The 27,108-nt window shown below is 44.0% G+C and overlaps 2 protein-coding genes and 1 pseudogene across 6 annotated transcripts; 1 reads left to right on the forward strand and 2 right to left on the reverse strand.

The window, feature by feature from the left end:
- The first annotated feature begins 2 nt into the window (after nucleotides 1-2).
- Nucleotides 3-25,063, forward strand: LOC142571455 (BRCA1-associated RING domain protein 1-like). 2 transcript variants are annotated; one of them, XM_075679816.1, is made up of 12 exons: nucleotides 3-185; nucleotides 242-298; nucleotides 354-499; nucleotides 577-627; nucleotides 3,306-3,383; nucleotides 4,359-4,450; nucleotides 4,566-4,646; nucleotides 6,756-6,928; nucleotides 7,089-7,197; nucleotides 9,245-9,377; nucleotides 13,768-13,872; nucleotides 24,599-25,063. In XM_075679816.1, the coding sequence occupies exons 1-12, from the start codon at nucleotides 130-132 to the stop codon at nucleotides 24,976-24,978; spliced, it is 1,461 nt and encodes a 486-aa protein (XP_075535931.1). In that variant the 5' UTR covers nucleotides 3-129; the 3' UTR covers nucleotides 24,979-25,063. The 2 variants fall into 2 exon arrangements, with proteins under 2 accessions (XP_075535931.1, XP_075535930.1); XM_075679815.1 differs by having other exon boundaries at nucleotides 5-188.
- Nucleotides 1,345-2,609, reverse strand: LOC142573315 (uncharacterized; annotated as a pseudogene).
- LOC142571457 (acylphosphatase-2-like) lies at nucleotides 23,615-26,896 on the reverse strand. Of its 4 annotated transcripts, none has more exons than XM_075679820.1 (5): nucleotides 26,603-26,896; nucleotides 26,449-26,535; nucleotides 26,232-26,341; nucleotides 26,071-26,166; nucleotides 23,615-23,741 (listed from the first exon to the last, which is right to left on the reverse strand). In XM_075679820.1, the coding sequence occupies exons 2-5, from the start codon at nucleotides 26,533-26,535 to the stop codon at nucleotides 23,717-23,719; spliced, it is 318 nt and encodes a 105-aa protein (XP_075535935.1). In that variant the 5' UTR covers nucleotides 26,603-26,896; the 3' UTR covers nucleotides 23,615-23,716. The 4 variants fall into 4 exon arrangements, with proteins under 4 accessions (XP_075535935.1, XP_075535938.1, XP_075535937.1 ...); XM_075679823.1 differs by lacking the exon at nucleotides 23,615-23,741 and adding an exon at nucleotides 26,399-26,415 and having other exon boundaries at nucleotides 26,035-26,166; nucleotides 26,493-26,535; nucleotides 26,646-26,883; XM_075679822.1 differs by lacking the exon at nucleotides 23,615-23,741 and adding an exon at nucleotides 26,399-26,415 and having other exon boundaries at nucleotides 26,035-26,166; nucleotides 26,493-26,535; nucleotides 26,603-26,879.
- Between the last annotated feature and the right edge of the window lie 212 nt (nucleotides 26,897-27,108).

Consider the following 27,108-nt stretch of genomic DNA (forward strand, 5'->3'; position numbering starts at 1 on the left):
CAAAGGTTCCGAGCGCGCCAAAATCTCAAACAGCTGATAGAAGCTCAGTTCGACGAGCTGTCAAATATCTGTACCACCGTTTGTAAAGCTTTTAAACGGTGATCCGTACCATAGCAGGCGAAGCAGGAGATGGAAGAAACAAGACGTGCGCTGGAGGAGCTGTTCTCTCTTCTGAAGTGTGTACAGTGGTAAGCGGACGACGGCACTTGCGTCTATCTTGTCTTACCGGGCGTCCTTACAGCGAGGACCTGCTTCAAGAGCCGCACATTGTTGGCCTGTGCGGCCACACAGTATGCAGGTAAGTTCTCCATCGCCGCATATGTGTTGCTTGATGCTGATTGTGCGCAACACAGGCGCTGCATCGGTCGCCGTGATGCGTGTGGTATCTGTGGCTCCCCGACAACACAACGCGAGCTCAAGCCGGACCCGCAGATTAGCGGCGTGCTCACTTGCGCCGCGAAACTCGGACAACTCCTGTCAAATTCAAAATTAAGCGTTGGTACGGTCGCTTTATTATTTCTCTCCATCAATGTCGCATATTGATGTCAAACACTTGTAAAGATTATAATTCTGCAGAAACAGCACCTGGTGAGGATGGCTTGCAAGATGCTGCCCAAGGCAGTGATGGTAAGTAGTTTTAGTTTTTGCTGGACAAGCTTGTGTAGTAGAGCTTGATATTGTGCCTCTTGGTGGGCGATTTAAGAAGCTAAATGTGCGAAACGATGAGGACAGGGAGAGAAAAACATACATGTGCATGGAAAATGAGGTGGTTTTCCCAAAAGTGAAAACCCAAATTCATCCGGTCAAGAGACTCCAGCATGTAAGCGAGCTTTCAAAATGTTTTTGCCTTGCGAAGTTGATGTCAAAAAGTGTTTTCTTAAATGAATATATCAAATCAAACATCTACAGAACAACTTAAACAAACCTTTACTAATGGCCTCATTCACTAGATCTCAAGGGGGATGGACGGATGGATAAGGCTGAACTCTTTAAAGGATGGATGGTTGGATGGTAGGAGCGTCCACTTTGAAACGGGGTGATGGCAGTTGCCACCATGCTCGGCTTTTTATTTTTGTTTAACTCTGTTGGAAGTTATTAAAATTCGCCATTTTCTTTAAATACTTCTTCCTACACTTTTAACCTTATGTCACCTCTCTGCTTTTGAGCCACCAATCTTCCAATCGCTTTTTGCTAACTTCCACCGCATATTTATTTACCTGACTATTGTTATCTCTAAACCCTAGGGCCTCAGGAAGTGTGACTGTGCCCACATCGACATCGGGATGGATACCATCACATCTTAGTATGAGGTGTTCTGTTGTTTCTACAGATTTACCACACACAGTACATGTGTCTTCTTCGTTAAATTTCTTTTTATAGCTGCGCATTCTAAGACATCCTGACCTAGCTTTAAAGAGTAGTGCACTGCCTCTTGAGTTGTCATAAACCGCTTCCTTCCTGCTCAGGCGGCGGCACATGTCACCTAGCTGTGACTGATGATATATTTTGTACTCAGTAGTGGTGGGTGAAATATCGCTCTTGCCTTGATTTTAGCCACCATTCAGATAACCTCCGTTTGATTATTTCTATCTGCCTAACGCCTATTTTTCCTCCACTGTCCCTAAACCCCAGTGCATTGAAAAAGTCCACCCCATTGCTTTGAACTGTAGGGCGAAGCCCTTTACAGAAAAGTATCAGGTGTTCAGCCGTTTCCTCTTCCTCTACACACGCTCCACATAGCATGTCTATCCCTTGGTACTTGACTCGGTACGTCTTAGTCCGCAGTACTCCTGTCCTGGCTTCAAACAACGAAGAGCTTCTCCTAGATTTCTCATATAGAAATTTTATTTGGCAATTTCCTGCTTAAATGTTCTGTATGTTCCGAGTGCTGATTTCGTCTGCATCCCTGTTTTACACAAACCTCTCTCTGTTGCTTTAACTGTTTTCTTAACCGATGTTTCTTAGCTTGGTTCCCTGCTGTTATCCAAATATTTGCAGGACAATTTTATGGTTTATTTTCTCCATTTTGTGTCAACATTCCTCATGTACAAGTAACTGAAAATTTTCCTTGCCCATCGTTTTCCCGCCATTTCTCTCAATCGCTCCTCAAGTTCTATCTTGCTGCTAGCTTCCCTGCCCTCAAATGATGTCCATCCCACGTCACCCTGCACCCTTTGATTTGGTGTATTTCCGTGTGCTCCCAAAGCAAGCCTAGCTACCCTTCGTTGCTTAATTTCTATCCTTGCTCAAACCTCTGATTTCATGTGCAGGACCGCATTGCCGAAAGTCAGACTAGGGAGCATCACCCCTTTCCAAATCCCTCTCACCACCTCAAACCTATTGTAATTCCACAGTGCCCTATTTTCTTCATCACAGGTGCATTCCTGCTACCTTTGGTCGTTACATATTTTTCATGTTCCAATAGGTACTCAGCTCCATTGTTTATCCACACGCCAAATATTTGTACTTATCCACTACCTCCAAAAATTATGAGATTTTTCATTACTAATCTTTAAACCTAACTTATCTCCTTCTTTACCGCAAATGTCCATCAATCCCTGCAAATCTTCCTTTTTGTCTGCCATAAGTACAATGTCGTTCACGTACATCAGTCCTGGTAATGACTGTTCAATCCATTCTCCTTGCTGAAAAAAGAAAGGTTGAAGCCAAGTCTACTCCTCTCTAATTTGGTCTCTAATCCTTGTAGATACAACATGAACAACAAAGGCGACAGAGAGCACCCCTGCCTAAGCCGCCGCTGTATCTCTATAGGCTCAGATATTTTTCTTTACCATTTTATAGGCACCTTGTTGCCTTTATAGATATTTTTGAAAGATTAGTTACTCCATCTTCCACCTCTAGTTTGCCGAATATGGCCCACAAATTCTCCCAGATTACACTGTTGTAGGCTCCCTTGACATCCATAAATGCTAGACATAGGGGCCCGTGTTCCTTTTCTGCTATTTCGATACACTGCGTTAATGAGAATAGATTGTCCTCTAACCTCCTTTGTTTCCGGAACCCATCTTGTAGTTTCCCCAGTGCCTCCTTGCCCTCCACCCATACCGACAGTCTGTCCTTTACAATCTATACGTCCCCCGCGAAATTTCTGTGAACCATGTAGCAACAGCTGGCATAAAATGGCGTGCGACAACACCTGCCTGCACCCTCCTTCCATCCCGCCCCGAACGAAAAATAAAAAAATGTCCTGGCTACGTCAATGGCAAACGTACAAGAGCTTCTGTGTTGCTTGATTCCCTATCCACTGCCATTATGTGCACTTGTCATTGCCTACCACTATGCAGTTGGCACTGAGAGAGGTGCCAGAAATGCTGGGCAACCTGGTTCACCATCAAGGGGTACACCTGCTAAAGGTGCCCAAGGTAAGACTCGACTTCAGGGAGATATTTTGTTGGGAAGTGGACTTTCTGCTTCAGCGATGTTGTAAGCCAGGCTGTGTAGCTGTGTTTGTAGTTAATTAGCAACATTATTTAACACAGAGAAAGTCAAAGGCCTAGAGCACAAATGGTGTGGCTAAACACTGAACAAAAACTACCTGTAACCACAGTAATCAAAGAGTGAATGGAATGCTTGGCATACTGAGCAATCTAGGAGTGTGCACCTGAAACGGAGCAAACTGTACTGCCATCAGTGAACATGATGGTAAGCCATGCTGGCAATGTATTTTAGTTCTTTCCATTGCTTTTTCTTACCCACACCAGAAAGCATCACCAGGGCTGAGACACTGGAGAGAAGTTCCTTGTCGCACTGGTGTATGCCACCATGCCTACATTGGTCTACATGAAGCAGCAGTAGACAAATGCATGTGACACTAAGCAAAAGTGGGACATTCTGTTTTACGACGAACGGATCATGTAGCCTGAATGGCTAATGTAGCCAATTGATTTGAACAGATTCTACTCGCCAAGAAGGTGTGTTTAGTATCAATACGAGCGAGTGAATGTATGAGCATGCCAGTAATATGAGTGGGGAATATGAACATGTCTGGGTACATGGAAGTTTAGCTTAATGCGAATGAGTGCATAGCCAAAAAGAAAAGTACTGTTGAGTGAGTGCCCAGTTATGCTGTCTATCTCTGGTAGATAATATTATGCAATAGTAGATTTGTATGGGTAGCAGTAGAAAATGTTATTTTCCTCACTGCTTGGCTCTACAGCATGGAATTGTAAATTTGTACACAGAACTGTGCTCCATGCTTTTATATTTTAAAATGCACATGTTGCTTGTGAAGCATTCTAGCTATTCTCATGTGTCTCCTGCTCAGAAAACTTTAGCCGTTGACCGTGTGAAATAGTTGAGCAAGCAAATGAAGTGATGCAAATAGCATGTGTGTGCAGAGAGAAGCAGCAGCATGGGAGTCAACAGCAGGAAGGTTGCAGAGAGGCGGAACCGCTTAGGGGAGACACCCCTGCAAGTGGCAGCCATAAAGGTGTGCTTCAGTGGGCCAATCAGTGGCAGATGGTTTCCTTGTTTCTCCTAGAGGTTCTTGGTGCAGTTAGATATATGATTCAGCACAAGTAGCCACTGCCATTGGTCTTATGCAGGGTGATACAACCCGTGTAAAGGTCCTGCTCAGTGGAGGTGCCAATCCAAATGTTCGTGACAACGCTGGTTGGACGCCTCTGGTGAGTGAACATTGACCTAGGCAATGCATGTTCTCATTAAAATCCATACAATTTGGCAGTCTGTGTTGTTTTGTTGCTTTTACCTGCCCCATCGCTTGTGCATGCCTGGGCATGGGTCAAGCTTCACTTTTTCTTTGAAGAACACAAAAGCAATAAAAGGACTATTTGCTTTTCATGGTGATTGTGTGCTGGGATCATGCACAATACAGTAGGACCTCGTTGATGCGATCCTATTTCGTACGATTTCCTGCCGCCGATGTGTACAATCGAGAGCACAAGAAATGACCCAGTTCAGTTAGGCTTCTTTTTTACTGGTTAATACATTCTCGGAAAACGCGATCTTTCGGCATCAAAGTTCAGTAGATCGCCAAAGTGCAATCATATGATATATTTTCCAGCTGCTAGATCCCATATAAACAACAAAGGGCACAGGTTGCGTAATTGTGAGCAGTAGGCACCCGCCATGGCAGCTTCCCTGCAGTATTCGCCTGCCTGTGCCACATGAAAATGTCAGCATGCATTCAATTTCCCATTCCAGTACCATGAAATCTCCTCGTGGGTTGCAGTAGGGTCGGCGGCGACGGCTGCGACCACTACTGTGATAAGCATCTTCACCTATCTGTTTCGAAGAAGCGCGAAAAGATATACTGACTAAGATAATTGAAAATTTAAGATTTTTCGCTCCCGTATATATGTACTTTCCCAGCCAGGTGGGCTGCCATCAAACTTTGGATTTCATCTATCTGTTTCACAGCTGATGTGGTGCAGTGCCGCTGGAAGCGTACTGCACAATTTTAATAGGCGATAACCCAATCACATTGCCATTTTCTGCTGCAGATGACACGAAGTGAGCGTCATGTCTCGCTATGGTGGCACTGTGTTCCGCCGTTACCCACCAGCTTGATTTTGTTTGGGTTTTCCATCACCATCTTAAAACACTATGCAATAGGAAAACAACCGTGGGCATGTCACAACTTCCCACCAAAATGCCCAGCCTTAAAGGGCCCCTGAAAACCTTTGAGAATTTTTTACGCATTTCAAACAAATGTACTTATCATGTAGAGAATGACATGACCATAATCTCTGGTGAATGGCAGTAGTGCTTCGCACCATGGGAATGCCACAAATTCCCAAAAGAATCTCGTGCTCTTCTCCTGGTCTTTTTGGTGCCTCCTTTGCGAACAGGGTGTTCTGAGAATGTAGGAGGGCTCGCCTATTGTACACCACTGCACCTTTTATGAAGCTTCCATTCAGTCAGCTTCATGCTGAGGGTGATTTGGGATGGACAAAGGAGGAGCCCTTCTTCTGATGTGTTGATGCCACCCGCAGCTTTTGGTGCTCTGTGTAGAGTTTGTAAGCGTATGTGGCAGTGGGGAGAGAGTGCGAGTTGGGCAGGTAGCGAAGGAGAGCGAGAAACGGCGATGGTGGCATTTTTTTAAAACACCTGCACCTTTCCTATTACTGCACCATTTCAAAATATTCTTGCAGCTATATATTCATAGTAGACTAATACACATTAGCAAGTATGTAACTAATTTTCAAGCTCAGGGTGGTTTAGGGGCCATTTAGAAGCTGCTGGCACAGGCCAAATTCAAGGAGCACAAATGTATGCTTGCCGAAACCACAATAATTACGACAAATCTAGGGCCGCTTGGGCCCGACTAGCTTGGCGCACACTGGAATCGCGTGCTGCAAAAATAGGGGAAATATATCACATTACGTAGATTTCAACTACAATTGAGTCTGCCAAATATTTAAATCACTTTGGTTTGCATGTTTTCCTTGTTTGCCTCACATTTTTTTCCAAAACGTGTGAACAACGTTCTAGCATTTCCATTAGTTTACCACAATCATGAATCACTGCATTTCCCTGCACTGTCAGGATGCACTGGTCCGTGTTGACAGAATGGTTTACCCTGTTTTCGTGGTTTAATGCAGTGGTGTCTGTTGCCTCTGATCGGAGGTGTTGCCGTATGCTGCGTTACCGACACCAAAAAAATTGCATGAGTGCTGCCTTTGAATGTGAAGGAACACAAACATGGGGTTCACAAAGCCTCAACAGGAATTGTGTTGCAGCTGGTCATTGAATGCGCCTTGTGTCTTATCCAGCACGAGGCTTCCAGCCAAGGCGCCGTGGAAGTAGTACGTCTGTTGCTTGCAGCCGGTGCATGTGTCAACGCAGCCGGTCCAGATGGTGTCACACCACTGCACGACGCTGTGCTCAGCAATGTGCCTGATGTGGTGCTGCAACTATGTAGTGCAGGTGCTGACATAGATGCTAGGTACGTGCCCACAGCAAAACATGTACAAAGCCACTCAGTGCAGCATGCAGAAAGGGACAAGTGCCCATTCATGGTGCTGCTTTCTACATGCAATTTTGTTGATAGTAATCAAGGTAACAGTGCTCTCCTTAAGGAAGTTTTTGTGGCCTACATAACACAGGACAAATGATGGCCGAACTCCTGTGTCACTTGCCCAAAGTGAACTGATGCGGGCTGCCCTGCGGTCACCTCCTGCCCCTCGGGTGCACCAGCCGTCTGGATCTCCTCAGGTGCGTGACCAGTTTGTGCAGATAAGCATCATACAGCATGCAACATATGAATGTACAGTCGCGAACGAAACTTTGGAGACCACAGCATCAGCAAAAAATTGAAATATATTCAAGCACAGCTCCGCTGCCTGGGTTTGTTTAATACATACATTGTACTGGTCAAAAAAAAATTGTGGCACCTTCTGTTCCCAAACTTTTGCTCGCAAATGTACAGGCGCCGACAAAAGTGGTATACTCCACGCAGCGGGAGCCGGAGCAACGGCAAACTGCATCACAATGCCATCTACAGGCAGCATCTGGGATCGAGACAGCCAATGGGTGCCCTTTATTATCTGCAGGCATGTCGCTTGATTCGTGTCAATGTTTCGTGCTTCAGCTCACCAAAATGCCAAGCGACGCCGCTGCATGAAGTATACCACTTTTGTCGGCGCCTGTACATATGCAGGCCTGCCATATGCATCTGTTTAACTGGTCGGCTGCAGGGAACACTCACAAATACTGCACACCGAAATACAGATAGCTAAGAGGACCCACAAGTGATTTTAATTGAAACAACTGTTTCCCTTCATTTTTTAAACAGGCCCGCAGTGATGGTTTAGTGGATATGGCGTTGCACTGCTGAGCACAAAGTTGACGGTTCAATTCCCGCCTGTGCCAGCCACATTCTAACGGAGGCAGAAGTATTCAAACGCCTTTGTACTGTATTATGGTGCACATTAATGAAATCCATGTGGTCAAATTTAATACAGAACACTTCACTGCAGTGTTCGTCGTAACTCACTATGCAGTTTTGCCACGTTGAACCCCACAATTTATTTAACTAATCTTGTAAACAATGCAATTTTACTGCAGTGAACTAGGGCTCCCTAACTATACCATACCTAGCCAGCCCAGAAAAGAATATGAAGGTTCTCTGAAGTTGAACCTTGATGACATTGTTAACAGCGGGAGCTGTTTCTTCACATGGCTTTAAGCTATGCCTATGACAGTCGCCAGACAAATCAGAATGACGAGCCACAGTAGCATGCTGCAAAAACAAGACATTTCAAAAGTGGAGCGGTAGAATAACTGTCACTGACGTTCCAGTTTAGTGGCCCTTTCTTTTTGCAGTTTTAATTAACTATTTACATTATTAAGTTGCTCTGGTGTCAGTTTCACTGCGCTATTCGAGCATCTGTGACATCCATTTTACAATGCTCCTGTGCATCTCTGTTGGTCATGCAAGCTTGAACAGGTGCTTGCCATAAACCTTTTTCTGAAAAGCAGGTTTACTTGCTCGTGAAATTTGTCCAAAGCACAATTTCTTACTTCCACCCTGGCACCCACGTAAGTGTCAAAATGTATGTCATTTACAGTGTTAAAGCAGTGTGTAATCTCTCTAGCCTTCAGGCTTTTGGTACATTTCTTTCACCTAATTTTGCTCTCGGGGTGTTTCGAACATCAAACAGTGTCTTGTTAAACTTCTTGTGGCCTGTTCATACGTGTTCATACCACACCATACTTGTTCTGAAGTAAGAGAAAGCCATAGTTGAACTACACGTGTAGTGAGTAACAAAAACATCAGTGTGTCACTATTTCTCACATAGATAACCATACACCAAGTTTCCAACAAGGTCAAACACTCCAAGGAAGCTGAATGGTTGCATGTGTTCAGATGCACCAATTGCAGCTGTAATCTTTTCAATACAAGCTTGACGTAAGACTGCCATAATATACAATGACAGTTTACCTTTCATATCAAAAGATGTAGAGTTAGAAAACGAGTGAGTATAAAGGAATTCTTTCTCATAGCACACCTGTTTCAGTATCTTGTAAGAAGACTACGGATTTCACTGTGGGATAGCAAATATAGTTATAATCTGATATGTTATAATCTCATATACAAGTGCTCTCATGTTTAATTCAAATGTTTTTCTTCAGGCAATAAGAGGTACTCTCTGAAACTTGGACAGTTTTTTTTCTAAATTGATTCTGTCAAGAATAGTGGTAAGGTGGACATTAATCACAGTTGAAGAGAAAGGTAAGAGCTTGTGCTTGCCTTTCCCAGCTGCCTCAGGGGACAAAGGAGTCTGGTGCTGTAGTGCTGCTGGCATCTGGCTTGGATGAGACTCAGTGCCAGACCCTGGCGCAGTGTGCACGGCTGCTGGGAGGCAGCTGCACGGTGGCTTTCTCCCGTGAAGGTCAGAGCACGACTGGCACTTCTTACTTTTCTAGCCTCAAATATAACAGTGCTTCGTTTGTGTTCACATTGTCATTGCTGTGCTCGTTAAACTTGTTCCTTCAGTCATTACTTCACCTTTTGACATTCTGCAATCTTATTTGGGCTGCACGCCATACATGCTGATGAATGAGTAGGTATATCTTTATACAGTTGAATGCTACAATGAAATGACCTGTATAACGAAATTAATTATGCTCTGGCCAAATTCCTATCTTTCATTTGTATTGCAGATGCCTCTACAATAAAGACAGCTATAATGAAGTTGCCTTTACAATGAAAAAATTTAGGCATCTCGGACGGCTGATTTGTTGCTTTACAACAAATGCCATGTAGCGATGCTGCCATTGCCCTCTGCAGACTCTACTGAGCTGGGCTTTGCACTATGACGCTAGCAGCAGTGCTGCCGACGGACTTGATGATCCGTGCCGATGTCAGCAAGCCTTAGAGTCCTGCTCCACTGCTCGCCTTGCAAAGATGCTCGCCTTCCAGCATACCTTAAACTCTGGATATAACTTGATGAAGATTCCCGGATCGTGCGTTTGGCAAGAGAATTCGCCTCAGGATGGTAAGGTGCTGGTTATTGAAGTGAAATGTTTTTCACTCTAGCCCAATCGCAAAGCTTGTCACTTGTGAATGCTGGTCCATTGTCCACAACAATTACTTTGGTGTTCTTGAAGATTTCCCGCTCAAGAAGAGGTATGATGCAGTTTGCGTCATCTCCCCCATCTTTGGCGGCAACAAAGCGTGTGCACTCATCCACAGTGACCAGAAAAGCTTGAGTTCTTCTAACGACTACTCCTTTCTTCTTGAGCTCAGCAAAATCAAGGTGAATGATGTAGAATGGGATCGTTGGGTATTCTACCACTACCATTCTGTTCCCACAGGGCTTGTATTTTGATTTGACCATTTCACACTTCTGACACATCTTGACATAATTGGCAACATCTGCTTTCATGTTTTTCGATAAACCTCTTTGTGAGCTTGCGGTACATCTTCCAAAATCTATCATGTCCTGTCCATTGTGGACTGCTGTGATATAATTTGAGGACTGTGGGCACATTTGCTTTAGGAACTTAGACTTTACCCTTGCGCAGCTCCTTCCCAGTGTTGCATCAAGTTAATACTTCCTTTAGAAATTTCTTGCACCACATGGAATCGAGATAATGCATCATTGCCCTGATGCCTCTGGCCTGTGCTATGCATTATGCCGAAGCTGAATTGTTGAATCTCACTCACCCAGTGGGCTATTCTGCCCTTTGGCAGTGCAAGCTCCAAGAGATAGGTCAACTGCTCATTATCAGTAAAGAACTTGAAGCCTTTGCCTTCCAGACAGCTTCTGAAGTATCCCAAGGCCATTACGAGTGCTAGTGCTTCCTCTTCCGTTGTTGTGTCGTTTTCTTGCAGTTTTGTGAATGTGCAGTAGTAATGTCTGATGGCTGGGTTCACTGCGAGGTTGCTCTTGTTCGTCTTGTTGATCGTCTTGTCGTCTCACAACCGGCAGTGTAGTGAGAAGTGCCTGAGTAAAGTTAAAATGACAAATCAAAGTCTGGGAGTGTCAGCACAGGATCGAATGAAATGGCTCGCACAAGTTCCAGATAGTGTCAGTACAGTGACTCATTTTGTTTTTCTCACATAGTCATTTACAAACACACAAAAGTGGCATTCAAGCCCAAGGAACACTCTTAAAGAAGGAATGTCATGTGGTTTTGCCAGCTTCTTGACGTGCTGAATGCTCTCCTCTTGCATAATCTCGAGTTTCGGTGACCCATTGAGGTGAGAGGCAGACGAAGCATTCGCTCCCCCTGCCAGCACGTTTTCCAATAGCGTCGTCCCAGTGCGGGAGACACTATCAGCCGCGGAAGTGGGGTGCGGCTGGCTTCGCTTAAATCATAGCGTTGAGAAAATATTGTCGGTATATGTGGCATGAAACTGTATCACTCGTCGCCGGCTCCCAAATTTATCAAAATGAATAGTTTTCACATTTAAATTGGCTTTTTTCGGTTGCCCGATAATTCAAAAAATTTTGTGGCCCTTTCCTGTGTAAGAAAAATTGATCAGCGTCTATACTTATTTTGCATAAAAGGTTGAATTTCAATATGATGAAATTTAGACATAACGAGGCAAATTGTCGATTTTACTGACATCGTTACATTGATGTTTAACCGTATTCTCTTTTAGTGGTACCTGCCAATATCCCTTGCACAGGTTAATGCTGGAAAACCAGACATCCTCCTGTGTCATCAATAGTTTCATCAATTCTCAGCATTGGATACGAGAAAAGATCTGTTTGTTTGTTTACTAGTCTATCATCTGTACAGTGACAAAATGACTTTTCTTTCAGAAAAATCGTAATGGGCAAGGCAAAAGACGAAGGAAAAGGCCTGACGATTCCCGCCTCTGGCATTCCTTGAAGCTCCTACTTCAACCATACTTTTTTCTTATGACTGAGGCTATATGGCGTTCTCTTGGCTATAGTGCTGTCGCATAATAGGAAAGGTACCTCAATGGCTGTTGTGGCTTCTGGAAATGAGCCAACGCACAAAATCTCTGAAAACTTCAAATGTACATCCTCTGCAGAACACAGCCTACAATCAGTATTTTGGGCGATACGAAGTTGATGACATCCTCATTCTATGATGACCAAATCATTCCAGAGGATATTAATCTTCATGCATTTTATATCAGGTGTTGATAAGATAAAATCAAAGTTGACTTTGAGCATCACCAGTGCTTCAACCTTTGACTTTTCACCTTCAAACTTCAGATAAGCTGATGTTTATCTGTTATATTCTCGGCAAGAACCACCGTAGCCGTAGACACGGATGGTCTTCCCACGCACGATGTTGTCAAAATTGACTAGGCTCTGGTTTAATAAACTTACAGAAGTATCAGTATCAATTAAAACTGATAATGTGAGGCCATCCACTAGCATCTGAACACTCAAAATGCCTGTCTTCATGAGAAATGCTGCTTCCTCAACAGTGCATCGCTCTTGACCCAAGTCCTAACTCTCTGTACGTTGGGCGTCACGCTGCAGTGTCAGTTACAGTCAGTGCTAGTCTCTGCTGCCCCCAATGTTGGCTGTGTTCTTGTCACGGTAATTTCCTCTGCTGCCCAGCATCCCCTTATCAGGTGCACGTTGTTCCGGACATCTAGTATGCATCAGTGCTAGTAGTAATTCATCCATAGTGGTTAGCAACCTCACTTGAATCTGTCTTTAATAATAGCTAGTCATACCATATATAACAAGAGCCAGAAGAAGAATCCGCCAATATCGGGTCAGCAGTACGAAGTAACCGCCACTTTTCAAAAATGTACTCTTTGGTATTAGTGCCTCTCTGCCTGTAGGCAATATCACTATCCCAGAGCTCTACAGGATTCACCTGGAAAGCACTCGAGAAGCTTTTCCTCCATTCAGTCCAAAGAGTACTTGTATGCAACATTATTTGCAAGTCAAACCACTTCCATACATTCCCACAGAGAAAAAGTGTCACATTATGTATGCAGCCTTCATCGGTTATTCATTGGTTTTTGTTGCAGGTATATATTTGTAGTAATCCAACCAAAAAGCTACGCCTGAGGAAGTGCCATCAAACAAGTCTGGTCTCACAAAAAGGTCTTTGCACTTTCCTCTCATATTTGTAACTGAAATAAGTCCTAAGAGCTGCTGCAACTGCGCCTTATATATCATCTGCAGTTCTTGTAATGAGCTAATAAAACATCCTGTGTTAGAGTCAGTGAAATTTGCTTGCGTCCGCATTTCATGTGCCGGTGGGACTCTTCCTCACCAAGACACCAAATCATTGAGATTCATGCTGACACTTGCACTACCTGGATTGATGAGGTCATCTACAGTAGCTCCAGCTATATGGGAAATGGTCTCCAGAAGACTCTGAATGGTACTGTCCTCAGGAAGCCTGACATATCTCTCGCCATCTGGTTGGAAACCTGCGATGCCGAATTGCCTCTCACAGTGCATGATGCTAAACTTGATCTTCATTTGCATGTTCCAGACCTCAACTGTGCCAATGCAAAGTTTCTATGTAGACATAGTGACTATTGGTTTATTGCTGCATTCTTAAGCAAGCTTCCCTTCTTTTTCTTCTTCTCTCCTGCCCCCAGGCCACTTGTGATGTGGATCGCTACAATATTGTTAAAACTTGTAGTATTGTTGTAAGTGGGTTTGACTGTGTCACATTGATGAGCTAGGCTTGTCTAAAGCACTTAAAAGGTTAAGGCCATTGTTCTGACCAACAACAGTGTACCTTCCAGCAGTGTGCTTCACTTGCCACCTGAGAGTGGCAACTGGAGGCTTTCAACATGCTAATGGAAACTGTCTTCTCTTGCAGTGAGCCACCTGGTGGTAAGCTGTGACAAACAGGGCAACTGCTGCCAGCGGACACTAAAAGTGCTCAGCGCTATGGCTGCTGGAACATGGATTGTCAGCTTTTCCTGTAAGTCATGTTTTTCAGCTGTGTTTTGTACTGCAAATTATAAGCTTTGATTACTGCTTGGCTAAAGCTGCTAGCTTGTGGTGGGCTACAATGCTATAGCAAAGTCATGATGATGTATTGTCAGGAATGTTTGCATTAGTATAGCAGACTTCAGTTAATTCGATTTTTCGCTTATTTTGATCAAGATCCAGGCCAGCACCCATATATTTCTATGCGCCAAAACGAAAATAAAATCTATAGCTGAAAGTAGTGCTGCCTCTGAGTATCCGTTTCTTTCTACGTACTCGTTTAGTCGTGCTTACGCATTCTACGAAAACTTCCGTTATTTTGATCCTAAACTTGGTCTTGGCCAGTTTACTCGAACTTGACCAGTCTGCACTCACGCGTCTGACCCCTCTAGTCACCCCAATAGCGACCCCTTTAGTGGCAAAATTTGTCTCAGCAGAGCTTAGGGGACAGTGAATGCATTGAACACACATCATCTCCCATTGAAAACGCATATTCTCGACAGCCCTAGGAGAATTTTCAAGTAGGAACCGTAGCTCACAATGTCTGATTACAGTATTTAGTGGGGGGGGGGGGGTGCGAATATTCAAAAATTTCAAGTACCATCGAATATATCTTCAATATATCTTCAATATATTCGAGAACTAGGCATTCGAAAATTTGGTTGGATACGAATATTCGAAACAAATAGAATATATTGCTGGCTGTGCGCGTGCAGACACGGCCTTTGGAGTTTGTCTGTGTGATCTTAGAATATGTGTGTGATTTCGTGCTGAATATTGTGATGGTTTCGTGCTTCTGGCGAAATTTCCCCTGTAAAGCATGCTCAGTCATTGGACGTCTAAGTTGTGCGGAAAAGCCAGCCTCTCAGCAGCAAAGGGCGCTGGTGTGCGGTCAGCGAGGGTGCACAGAGCGCTACGAAAGGGAATGGGGCGACTCCGCAAAGGAATCCAACTTCAACAAGAATTTTCTTTGTGGTAGTCTAGGTCCACTGGGCTGATCCTCTATTACTGTATTCTCCATTACTTACTTTCTTCCATGTTTCCTTGTAGATGGTTTTAGTGTGTGGTGCTCCTCGTTGCTTTAGAAAAAGCATATTTATAAATAACAGGAGGTCCCGATAAAGTCTTCCGACTATGGGATTTCCTTCTGTATAATATTGTTCTTTGTAACCTATAATCTATTATGAATAAATCAATCCAATTCAATATCCCAGCTCCCCGCCGCATGTCCATAGCCGCCTCCATGCAGCGTGCGTTTTGCATGCCTGTTACAATATTTCAGGATAGCGTTGTCAGGGTGTCTACCAACCGAGAAAACCGGGAATTGTCAAGGATTTTGAATAGTCTGGAAATACTCAGGTGGTTCGTGCTCCTATGAGGGAAAATTAGCTGTAATTTTATTAAAACGGAACGAAAGTCGCGCTAACGCTGGCTCGAGTAACAGAGGGGAGTCGTGACGAATCAGCTTTGACGCAGTGTCGTCGGCTGGAGGTGTTGTCAGTGTACAGTCAAGGGCCGATTTTCCGCAAGCCCGATTTCTGGGACATGCCCGATAATTGGGACGGCTGGAAAGCACGGCGCATTGTATTATGCCGGTTTTCGAAAGTCCTAAATACATCATTGTTGTGCGGTGAAGCATACGCGAAGGTTTGCGGTGAAGCTTAACAAGTGTTGGAAGGGACAATTGTCACGGAACCCAGTATGTATTCCTTAACTATACAAGCGTGCACCCACCATCTCTTGTCCCAGTACGAGGATCGATACGCCTAATAACCGTAGTGGTAGGCCTTCAGAGCTCTTTCGGATGTGCCTGTGACAATTTGGGCCCTTAAGGGCAGTAAAAGACGTATTCATTCTTTCGAACTGCCCGATTTTCCAGATGTTTCCGCGGCCCCTAGGAAATCCGAAAAATCGGACGTTCACTGTACAGCTGACAAAGGGGATGCTTTAAATGGGCCGTAGGGCGAACGCGCAGCGTAAGGCGGACGAGAACAGAACGGGCCGACGCGTTGAGGAATGAACGGGAAAGGAAGTGTGCCACCGCTTCTTTGAAGGAGATTGAGCTCAAAAAACAAAGTGTTGGCTGAAGCCGAGATGCGAATGTCCCTCGCCCAAACCAAAATAAACTCTTGAAAGCAGTGAAAGGCAACAGTGAGGCATTGTGCGCAGGCTGAGAGTATGTCAGGACCATAGGCGCCGACTACGGGGGGCGCCGGGGCTCGAACCCGCACCGGACTTTTCCGGAGGGAGGGGCTGACTCCCCCGCCCCCCCGGCCGTCGATACCGAACCCTACCTCCCTCCCCTCCACCTAACGTGTCATTGCCAGAGTTTTGTCAACCACATCATTTGAGGTTTCTTTTGACTTGCCTAGACCTTTTCACTTAAAATTTTATTGTGGCTAATAGCTTACTGCATCATTGTTGGCGTGGACGTACACAGATTTTAATTCATACTTCGCTTTATTTCTACAAATTCTGACAATAGGAGAACAAGCTCATTAGAACTTCCAGTGGTGGCTGCCTCGTCCGTTTTTCTCACTTCAACATTGTTTTAAATTTCCACTCTAAACACAATGCACATACACAATATATTTAAATATGTACACAAGAAAAGGTTTATTATATTTTTTAAAGAGAAGGAGGTAGCGAATGAACAATTATTTCTAAAGTTATGGATAGCTTATGCCTAGAGAATGAATATGTTACTGTATGTTCACCTCACTTCAAAATGCTTTGCTTGCTTTTTTGGCCCTGCAAAAAACCTGTAGGCTTTAGTGACCCCTTCGATAGAGTCTTTTATCAATGGCGTGTGAAATGCACGGGAATGATATGTCTGTCAGACTCACTTCTCTTTCCAACCAACTAGCCATATGCAGCTTGGCTGTAAAACGTTATGATCGAGCTAGTGCCTTATCTGCCGCGTCTCGGCCAAAGTAACACGTTGCGTTTGGTGTTAGTTGGAAACAAGCTGTGATAGCTGTTGTCTTAGCGTAGATAAAGTGCACGGATGATTCTTTTTTTTTTTTTTTGTCACAAAACCTATCACCACAAAAGCGAATTGACAACATCAATGCAAATGTTTAAAGTTGCATTTTGTTTTGTCCCCGTCGCCATGTGTTTCTCTATATTTACGCTGGTGCTACGATCGGTCCAATCTTCTTCGATCACACACTGACCGGACAGCATTGGATGGACGAAATACTGGACGGAGTGGTGGATGAGTTTCTCAGTGAAGTCCCGCTATCACGTCTTCCACTTCCGTGGTATCAGCAAGGTGGGGCACCAGCACACAGCAGCAGCTGAGCATGAAACTGGCTGTACGCGACTTTTCATGCGAAATTAGCCAGCCAGGCCACCTGACCTCTCTCCACTTGATTTCTTTCTTTGAGGTTATGTGAAAGATTGTGCTTACATGATCGAGACGGACGTCATATTAGGTCAAGGCAAGGATAACGGATGTCTGCTGTCGAATTCCAGTGTCGGTTTCAAGAAAGCCACTGAAGATGTGATAAAGTGAACTCAGTACTGCGTAGCTGCAGAAGGAGATACCTATTTTAACATGTCCCCTAGGCAGTAGTTGGTGTTCAGTGGCACTTACAAATTCGTAGATAATAAGGGCACACTGAAATCTGATTTATTTTTCAGTTTGTTTTTGTGCAGGCATCCTGATTGCCAATTCAGCTCATTTAGAAGTGCTATATTTACTTTCTCGAACGCATCGGTTTTGCCTATTCTCTACACGTGGGTCGCTTCTCAGTCTGTTTGTTTCGCGTTTATTTTTTCCCACGACCCTGTTTTTGCAGCACGTATACACTCTCATGAAAAATAAGACCGTCACTTTAATTTGGCTTTGGTCCGAAGCAAACTTCTGGTCGATTTGGTGCAAGCAAAGCCGGGATTTTGAAACATGCTATGCGTATTACATTGTTTTTCGCGTTTCGTGCGTGGTCTGAGCGGCGCTTCGACCGCATTATCAAGGAGCTTTTGTTATCAATGGGATCAGCTGGCCTTGATATACGGATAATACTAAGTGTGACGTAGAGAGGAAGGAATACTGTAGCTGCAAAGCCGCGAAACCTGCTGTTGGTGCTCCTTCTGTACCATAATTAAGGTGATGTGCTGCCTCTTCGGGATTGCGACAGGCAATGCAGTTGCTTTTAATAAGCTTATTTGAGAGCACTGCTTTATGATGCAGGTGGGAGCGTAGCCACATGGTATTTTTCATATTTTGTCAGGTTTGTTTGGCAGTCGGAAAAAATTGCAAGCATGTCGCTGAAAACACAGCAGTTAGATGTCATTCGGGGGTGCCTGGGTGCGCCTACAAATGCCTCATTGACACTTTGATAATTAGGACAGTACTTCTTGAATTAGATAATTAATTCCAATTGTCGAATTAAGTTACTGGAACAAAAGAATTAATGGCGGCTACTCCACTGTACTGGAAACAATATGCAGTAAGTTTTCTTCGAGCAGCGCAACTGCTCTTAGTTTAAGTCTTGGTGCATGATAGTTGCGACACCCCGTATTGTTCACTCAGTAACCGAAATGAGACCAAGCCGGATTCACTCGAAATTAGAATCAGCAGCAGTCACACACAGCAGCACTTATACTCGGACTCACAGAATAAGAAAGACAGAGCGAGGCTGCAGTTTTGCCGGAAACGCGAAGCAGTATTAGTGATAGTGAAGTATACGACAATTACATGAAGGAAGATTACGCCACTGAGAGACGCCAGATTCTTGGTGGTGGGAGAGCACTGAGGCTGTAAAATTGAACCGTCTCTTGCTATGAGGTCTTCTAAATTCTCATGTAAGGCTGCCACTTCAGTGAACAATTCTTCGAGGTCACACAAAGTTTCTTCAAGTGCAAAAAGAAATTATATATATATATATATATATATATATATATATATATATATATATATATATATATATATATATATATATATATATATATATATATATCCCCCTCGGGTAAATGAAAACTTTTCGCCTATGGTCAGGACAGTTGAGGTTGACTTTCCAGCTGCTGAGAGAGAATCTCACTTGTGACACAGTTCGGGCCTCATACCAATGAGCTTGCTATCAGTTGATAGAAGTACTTCATATTCGAAAATATTTCCTGCTGTATGCATCTCTTTTTATTCGTATTTGAAAATGTTTGACTTGATTTGCAATGGGCTTTACCATTTTTTCTGAAGCTATTTGATTCGCTGTGCATTTTAGTAACCCCTCCCTTCTGTTTCATTTTTGAATAACATAAACACTGCTCCTTACTATTCAAACTGGATTGAGTTTTTTTTTTTTTACATGCTTACTAGAGAGTGACTGCATTGGGCAACATTGTGTCAGCCCGTGATGACATAAAACAAAGTTCTGTGTCACTCAGGGAAATAGTGCAACTGACGGTGGTCTGCTCCGGACCACCTTCAGTGGCACTTTGGTCCTCCAAGAGGCAGGACGTTGGTCAAGTGAGCTTGTGAAAAACACTTCGCAATGTGGTGAATGCAGTTTAAATCAAGGATCCAGGAGCTCAAAGAAGTGTAACGTAATCCTAACGCACTTCTCTTGTATTTACCACTAAATCGCCACTGATATTTTTAAATAGGACCGAAAGTGTCTTTTCCTTTCTTCCTGTAGTATAATGCAGCATGCCTCGCATTATGTTGGTGGTTGTGCTATATTTTTGCAAATGCAGTACCTCGACAACAGTGAGTCAGTCAGATGTCTCACACTGAAGGAAAACACCATAAGGGGCTTGCATGTGGCACAAAACATAAAAAAGAAAGAAAAGACAATGTTCTCGCAGTTCTTTTCTAAACAACAGTCATGGCAAACAGTACAGCACTACTTTGTTTTAGTTGGGTGTGAATGCCACTTTTGCCTTTCTCCTTTGTTGTGAGGGCTTTTTTTTTTTCTAGGTCTGATCGGTTGCGAAATGAAAACCCCAGTGAAAATCAAAATTGTTTTATTTGGATCATTTAGATACACTTTTTAGCTACTTCTCTGCATAGTCGCCGCTCCGATTGAGACATTTTTCATAGCATGGTACCAACTTTCCTATGCCCTCGTCATAGACGGCAGCCAACTGAGCTTTCAGCCAATTCTGTACACTGGTCTGCAGCTCGTTGTCTGAGTGAAACTCTTGTCCTCCTAGCTATTTTTTCATGTGACCAAGGGGATGGTAATCAGGGAGCCAAGCCCGGGCTGTACAGTGGGTGATTAAACACTTCCCATCGAAAACGCTGCAGGAGCTTCTTTGCTGCAGCTGCACTGTGCGGCCATGCATTGTCATGAAGAAAGACAATGCCTGATGACAGCATTCATCTTCGCTTGTTCCGAATTACTTTTCATAGACATTCAAGAGTCATGCTGTTCGAGGCTTCAGTGATGGTCGTGCCACATTCCATAAATTCCACCACGAGAGCACCATTCCTGTCCCAGAACACAGTAGCCGTACGCTTTCTGCTGGAGAAGGTTCGCTTGAACTTCTTTGCTTTTGGGGAATCAGAATGCATCCTCTGTTTAGATTGCTCTTTTGTTTCTTCAGTTTCGAAACAGATCCATGTCTCGCCCCCGTGACAATTTTATTCAAAAAATCTTATCATGGTAGCGCTGGGGAAACATTAAGGCTGTGCCCATTCACTGTGTTTTGTGATGGTTGGTCAGCATCTTGGGAACCCACCTCATACAGAATTTGCGGTACTGGAGACTCTCACTCACGATGGTATAGAGGGCTGACCGTGAAATTTCTGGAAACAAATCACTCAACACAGAAATTGCGAACTGACAATTTTCTCTAATCGCCTGATCCACTTGCTGAACAAGATAATCGGTTGACACTCGCTTCCTTCCCTGCCCGCTTGCATCATGAACAGTTAATCATTCTGCTTAAAAGTTCCTGCACTATTGCCACACTTTGTTGTCACTCAATAAAAGTTGTACCACATAGATTATGGCACAATCTCAATAAATGGAAATCATTTAAACAGAACTGCCTCTTACATGGAACACCATCCTCATGGTTGGTTTGTTTTGTATTCATGAAATTGTATTCAGTCGGGCACAGCTAACAATGTTTGTCTTCACCCGTCTATCCTTGTCACCTTGACAACTTTTGCCCTTTGCCAGGCGTGCATCCGGACTTACTGCATTTGTAGCCGAACCGGACAGCTACTTTCTGAGGTTCATGCAGCCTTCAGTGGATTTCTCCCATCTGCAGGGCATGGGAAAAAAGTGTAAAATCCTGCGCTCCGAATGGATGAGGCAGGCAAGGATTTATCGTCAATCATTAAGTATTCAAGTGGATCGAGGACCTGGGAGCCATCAAGTTAAGGCCCGGCAACGACGAGAGCTGAATGTGCTTATTGATAGTACCCAGGAACAGAGGTGGCAACAGGAATTGTTTCGTCTTCGCAACCGGCGCATGGCCTCTACCCCTAAGACAGCGAAGCAAGTTCACACAGACATAGGTGTGTCCCTGCCGGACTTCGTCGCACAGACTCTCGCTCTTGGACCAAAGTTCGCCACAGTGGGAAGGAACACTACAGCGGAACTTCTTACTATGGTGTGTGATGTGTCGAGGCGTGCTCCAGAATGTGAGGGTGATCGTTGTGTGTTTGAGGGTGTGGATGCGATCGAATCATGCTCTCCTTGTCAAAACGCTATTCCTGTTGAAAGGGTTCCTACCTCACCGACAATAGGCTTTGTCTTGCAGCAGCTGACAAAGAAGGTGTGTTTTTCGTCACAACTAGAAATAATGTCTTGGAAAAAGCGCAAGCTTCCATTAATTCTGTGTTTATTAAGCGAACTGGTGTTGATCTGAGGAGGGTAAAATCGCAGGCAAAATGCATATTACTGGAATTGAATCTAAGCACTTGCACAATCTGTAGACAGCAGGGAAGGCTTGGCCTTTCGGATGTTTTTCTCGGCAAAAACCCACAAGCCGGAAACGCCTTTTAGTGTCATTATTTCGGAAAAAGGCACGAGGCAATATTCCCTCTCCTGTTGGCTCCAATGTCACCTTAAGAAGCTTGACGTTAATGATCCATTTCTGGTTAAAGGGTCTTCCGAGGTTATACACTACCTTTCCCAACATTCTGACGTCCCATTTAAGGCTATGTCCATAGATATAAAAGACTTGTTTTATTCTATTCTGCATCAGGCGCTCCTGGATGTTATCGAAGAAGCCATTAGTAGTTTTGGTGCTGTTGCGTTCCAGAATGAATGTGGTGTGTCTGTTTCAGACTATAAAATTGCTTCAACTTTACCTTTCCTCAACTTTCGCCGAATGGAATGGGAATGTTTCCTTCTAAAAAGCTGGATATGTATAGGGTCTTGTATTGGCTCCCTTGTTGAGCGATTTATTTTTGGCTTACCTAGACAGGAACGTCATGTCACGGATGGGCAATACAAAAATCAGAAAAGCCTTTCTTTGTGTGATTTTTTAATTCTGTCTAATTGTGAGGACAGCTGTGTGGCGGCCTCTGTTCGTCAGACGTTGGATCTGTTTGAAGAATGCTTATCTCCGCTCACACTCACACATGAGCTTCAGAAGAATGGGTCCCTCAGGTTTTTAGATTTGAATTTATCTGGCAACATGTCTGCTGGAGCCGCAAGCTAATAAGCCTCTGTTATCCTATGCATCTGCCCATTCAAAACTCGTTAAGAGAGGTATTGTTCATGATTGCTTGCATAATGCGCTAACAAAATCCTGTTATCATTTGATAGAACCTAGTTTCAGTTCGCAGATTGCTCGGAGAACTTGCTTAGTAACTTAAGCACCGATCCTCACAGCATTGAGCCTCAGGTACATGTTCGAAGAAACAAAACAACTGTTATCCCGTATGTTCATGGGATTTCCCACAAACTGAAAAAAATAGGACAAAGAGCAGGTATCGATGTTGTTTTCTCTGCTTCAAACAAACTTGCCCAGCTTTGTGTCAGAACTAATCCTGCTGCTAAGGAACGTAGGATTTGCAGTATTAATCATAGGAAAAAGTATACAGTTTGTTCGAAAGGTACAAGATACAAGATACCCCTGAAATGCGGTTGGTCTTATATAGGGCAGACAGGTAGATGGCTCAATGTTAGGTTACAAGAACACAGCAATAAAGTGCGCAAAGGGGGGGAAGGGGTTCTAGGTGTTCATTGCGCACAATGCAGCTGCATCTCGCTTTTTGAAGGAACCACTATCTTAGCCAGGCATTCTAATGAATGCACCACACTTATCATGACTCAGTTAGTAAGCCGTCAATTGCATTAACAGATAAAGAACTGCTTTTTCTGAGGTCTCACATGCGCTCTCGTTCATCTTAGGCAGCAGTCATGGTTCCTTTAAATTTTGAATGCTTACTCATGTCGGTTTGATGCTTTGTGGGGGGTGTGTTTGTCTTGGTGTCTCAGTATATGTGCCTGTTACTCAAAATAAAAATCAGTTGAAAGTCAGCGCTTGTCTTCGGCGTTCTTTTGGTCCTTTGTCCTTGTATGCACTGTAAGTGATGTTTGAAACAATGTATGCCTTTGTTGTCTCTAAAAGCAGTTAAATCGGAAATGAACTCGAGCTCTCTTGCTCTGAACTCTATAATGGGTTACTAAGTTGTATTATGAAGTTATGTAACAGTAGTATGAGCACTGTTACTGCAAGATGGGGGCTTTGTAAGCCAGAAAAAAAAAAGCACGAATGAAAGGCAGGTGGTGCTACAACCCTAATTTGACACAATGTGACACAAATGTGACACAGCATATTTTGATGGCATCAACTCGGGTCTAGTTGATTTTTAATTAAAAGAAGGCGTACATTGCATTTAAGGGAACCAGGAGCTCAATCCAGTGATTTTAAAAAATTGTGTGCCAAAATGTCCTGAAATAAAAAAAGGGTTTTTTTAATCCGTGACATCATACTGACACACTCGTGCTGACATTTGAAAGCAAAATTCAAAGAAAGAAAGTTGGGCCTTTATTTTCTCCAGTAGTAAATATTCTCCCACTAAATGAATGTGGATTGGGCTTTGAAATATAATCTGCTATTGTAAACTGATTTAGTGTCTATGTGTCAGGCCCCTAGGTTTAATATGGCATTATAATAGTGGCATTGGTATGGGAGAGAGGAATTATTACAATAAGGTGCCCCAAATTGCTCTGGTCAGTGGTGTAGTGAGGGGGATGATAGAGATGCTAATTCAGATGACAAGTTATTAACGAGGGTGTTAATAAGGGGTCTGTCCCACTCTGAAATGATACAGACCCAGAGAATTGGTTATGTTGTTTTATTCTGTGAGTAGTGCCTTGCCATATAGAGTTGTGTAAAGGCCGCACTTTTTTAAAACAGTTTTGATGGGGTGCGGGGCTTACATGGGACTACATCTTTTGGTCAAAATGGTGCTGGCGCAGCCAGCGACTTGTGCACATCCTGGCTCTTGCAATCTAGTAGCGGCAGTGCCACATGCCGCTACTAGATTGCTAGAGCCGGGTTGCACATGTCGCTGGCTGCGCCGGCACCATTTTGACCAAAAGGTGCAGTCCCATGTAAGGGAAGCACACAGTGCGCGAAAATTCACCAATGCATGCGCACGGCATCTGGGCATTGAACACGATTGTTTCTTTGTCGGAAATTTGTTTCCAAATTTTGAGCTGCCAAGTTGGAGGTGCAGCCCTTACATGATGTAAGCAGCAAGTACTGTTATGAAAGTCAGGTATCAATGTGAATTTGTGGTGCAGGGGTGGAGGGCTGCCTACAGCACGGCCTCCGCATAGATGAGGCCTCACACGAAGCCCAAGGGGTGCGGCAACACCCAAATAGCAAAGCTCCACAGCGTGCACGCCTCAGCGGGGGTGGCACCCTGTTCTCCGGCTACAGCGTTGTCCTGCAGGGCCCCTTTGCGCGAGGACCCTCGCGGGACGAGTTGGCCACGCTTCTCATGCTAGCCGGTGCTCGCCTGCTCAGCAGAGTGCCCCCCAGTGGTGACAATGACCAGGCTGTGCTTGTGGTCACCGACTCACCCACCACTAGCCGCACCCATGCAGCCACCTATGTTGAACCCGCATGGCTGTTGGACTGCATTTCACGCTTTGAGATCACCCTGCCTTCATCATCATAGCACGCTCCACGGCACGCAACAGTGGCTCACCAATATTTCTGAATAAATATTTGGGTGGCTGTCAGCCACCACTCTATAACCATGTGCCCATTTGTGAGAGTGGTTCATTTTTAGCTTGAAATAACATCAAGCCATACTTAGATGACAGATGCTCTACCCGTTAAGAGGAAAAATTTACTGCCACCATGTTACAGAGCACCAAATTTGCCAAATCATGGTGCAGACGTCCCATCGAATAAAATTAAAACTTGAAAGCATGCACAGTTCAAGTACTGTGCATCATTCCGTATTTGTAACGCTGTAGTCAGTTTATCCTGCATTGACTGCAATATCTTTAGTTTTTGACAATCCGTTCTGCAAAAAAAAAAAAAAAGCTTCTTTCCTTTGCACACAACAGTTGTACACTGCGGCTTGCACACTTCTGTTTTCCTTCTATCAGACTGTTTCCATTTAGTTACTTGTTTGGCAGAAAGATGTGATTTTCTGATGTGCATGCTTGAATTTTGCATACATTTTGCTATTGGGGGAAAGCGATATCGCAATTAAGGAAGAATGTTACCGTATATGATACATGTCACCCCAATATCTGGCACATATCCACTCCTCGTAACAGCTTTGCTAAACATTCAATCACATGCATTGCTCAATAGTCTTGTAAATAACTCTGCAGACGTGTCACAGTTGTCTGGAAAAGCACTGTGAGATTAATTTCTGCTAATTATGCTGTATTTACAGGTTAATTTTAGCTGCATTTCTTTCTGTTTAAGTCTGGAAAGCAGTTATGTCTGTAAAAAGCACTTGCAAGCTGTTGCTGACATGCAAATTAAGAGGTAGCCACCCCATAAGTTAATAAGCTGCTTACTTAAGCTTTTTCTGGTTGCTCCTTCCTTGTATGCTTTATTCAAGAAGAGTTAATTCATCTCACTTTGATATGTGCAAACAGCCAACCATGTTCAACACCTCAGTGATCTACTTCATTAGGGAATTAAATTTATTTTCACTATATGTAGCTTTGTTTGTGCTAGCAATGATCCACCTTAACACACAACCAACCAGTGCCACAATATTTAGACCGTTTTTTTAATACTGAACTCTTCGAATTCCAGGTCGTCGATGGTCTTCTCATTCGTGAACTTGCAGCTGCTGATGACCGAATTTGGGCTGCCAACATTGCTGAGCCAGTGTTTCCTTAAAAGAAAAAGTAGTTCGCGCTCCAGGCATCATCAAGCCACATGAAGCAAAGGGCTACTCACATGCTGTTAATCTTGTCCGGGCTACCTTGAATAATTCCCTCAACAGTGCCTTTACTCGTGTTGCGCACCCATCCGCACACCCCTAGCCTGCCGGCTTCGTCCTTGGTGCACTTGCAAGAGAAAGAAAATTGAAACCGCTCCCGGCTACCTCAGTGGCACGTACTTACTTTGCGAAAGAAAACACCTAGAAAGTAAAGCGACACGGTCGTTTGCTCACATCTGAAAGCAACCGCGGGCGTCTCACATGGCAAGCCAACATACCTTGCACTTTCCCGGTTACTTCGAAATTTGCACTGCGAAGCATCTGTAAGGCAAGTACTTGCGATGAGATGACGACAAGACGTTGAAAATAGTGTAAAGCTTTAGCTGACCGTTATTTAATCGTCAACGAGCTCAAAACGAGTGAGATATGACCTCCACTTGTCCCAGCTCTCCGGCACCAGTCCGCTGGGCTCTGGCCCCTCTGGCTGCTCTGGTTCGGGTTAGGTGCAATTCCACCTGCTGTTTTCGCAATGGTGGACCGCAGAGCCTCGCTGCTTTTCTTTAAGTGTTTTCATGCACGTTCGAACCCAAGCAGTCGGCATTTTCTGCTTAATGAGTACCCTTTGTTTCTCTGCGTACCGTAGGCAGCAGCATCATTCGTTCGTGCTCCGAAACGAGGCACACATTATTGCATTTCTTTTTATTTGAATGTCCCGCCACATGAGTTACCCTTAATAAAATGCGCTCAATAAGTCCTCGGTTCATGGTTACTCATTATATTTATGTTCTCTTCAAAACCTGCTCCTTTTTTTTTCTGACAGCACTATATTTTACGCTGATTCACCCAATTATTGCTAGCACAAGCGGTAACTCAACAATAAAACGTCTACTCACT

Source organism: Dermacentor variabilis, chromosome 2, assembly GCF_050947875.1.
Source record: "Dermacentor variabilis isolate Ectoservices chromosome 2, ASM5094787v1, whole genome shotgun sequence".
NCBI classification, from domain to species: domain Eukaryota; kingdom Metazoa; phylum Arthropoda; class Arachnida; order Ixodida; family Ixodidae; genus Dermacentor; species Dermacentor variabilis.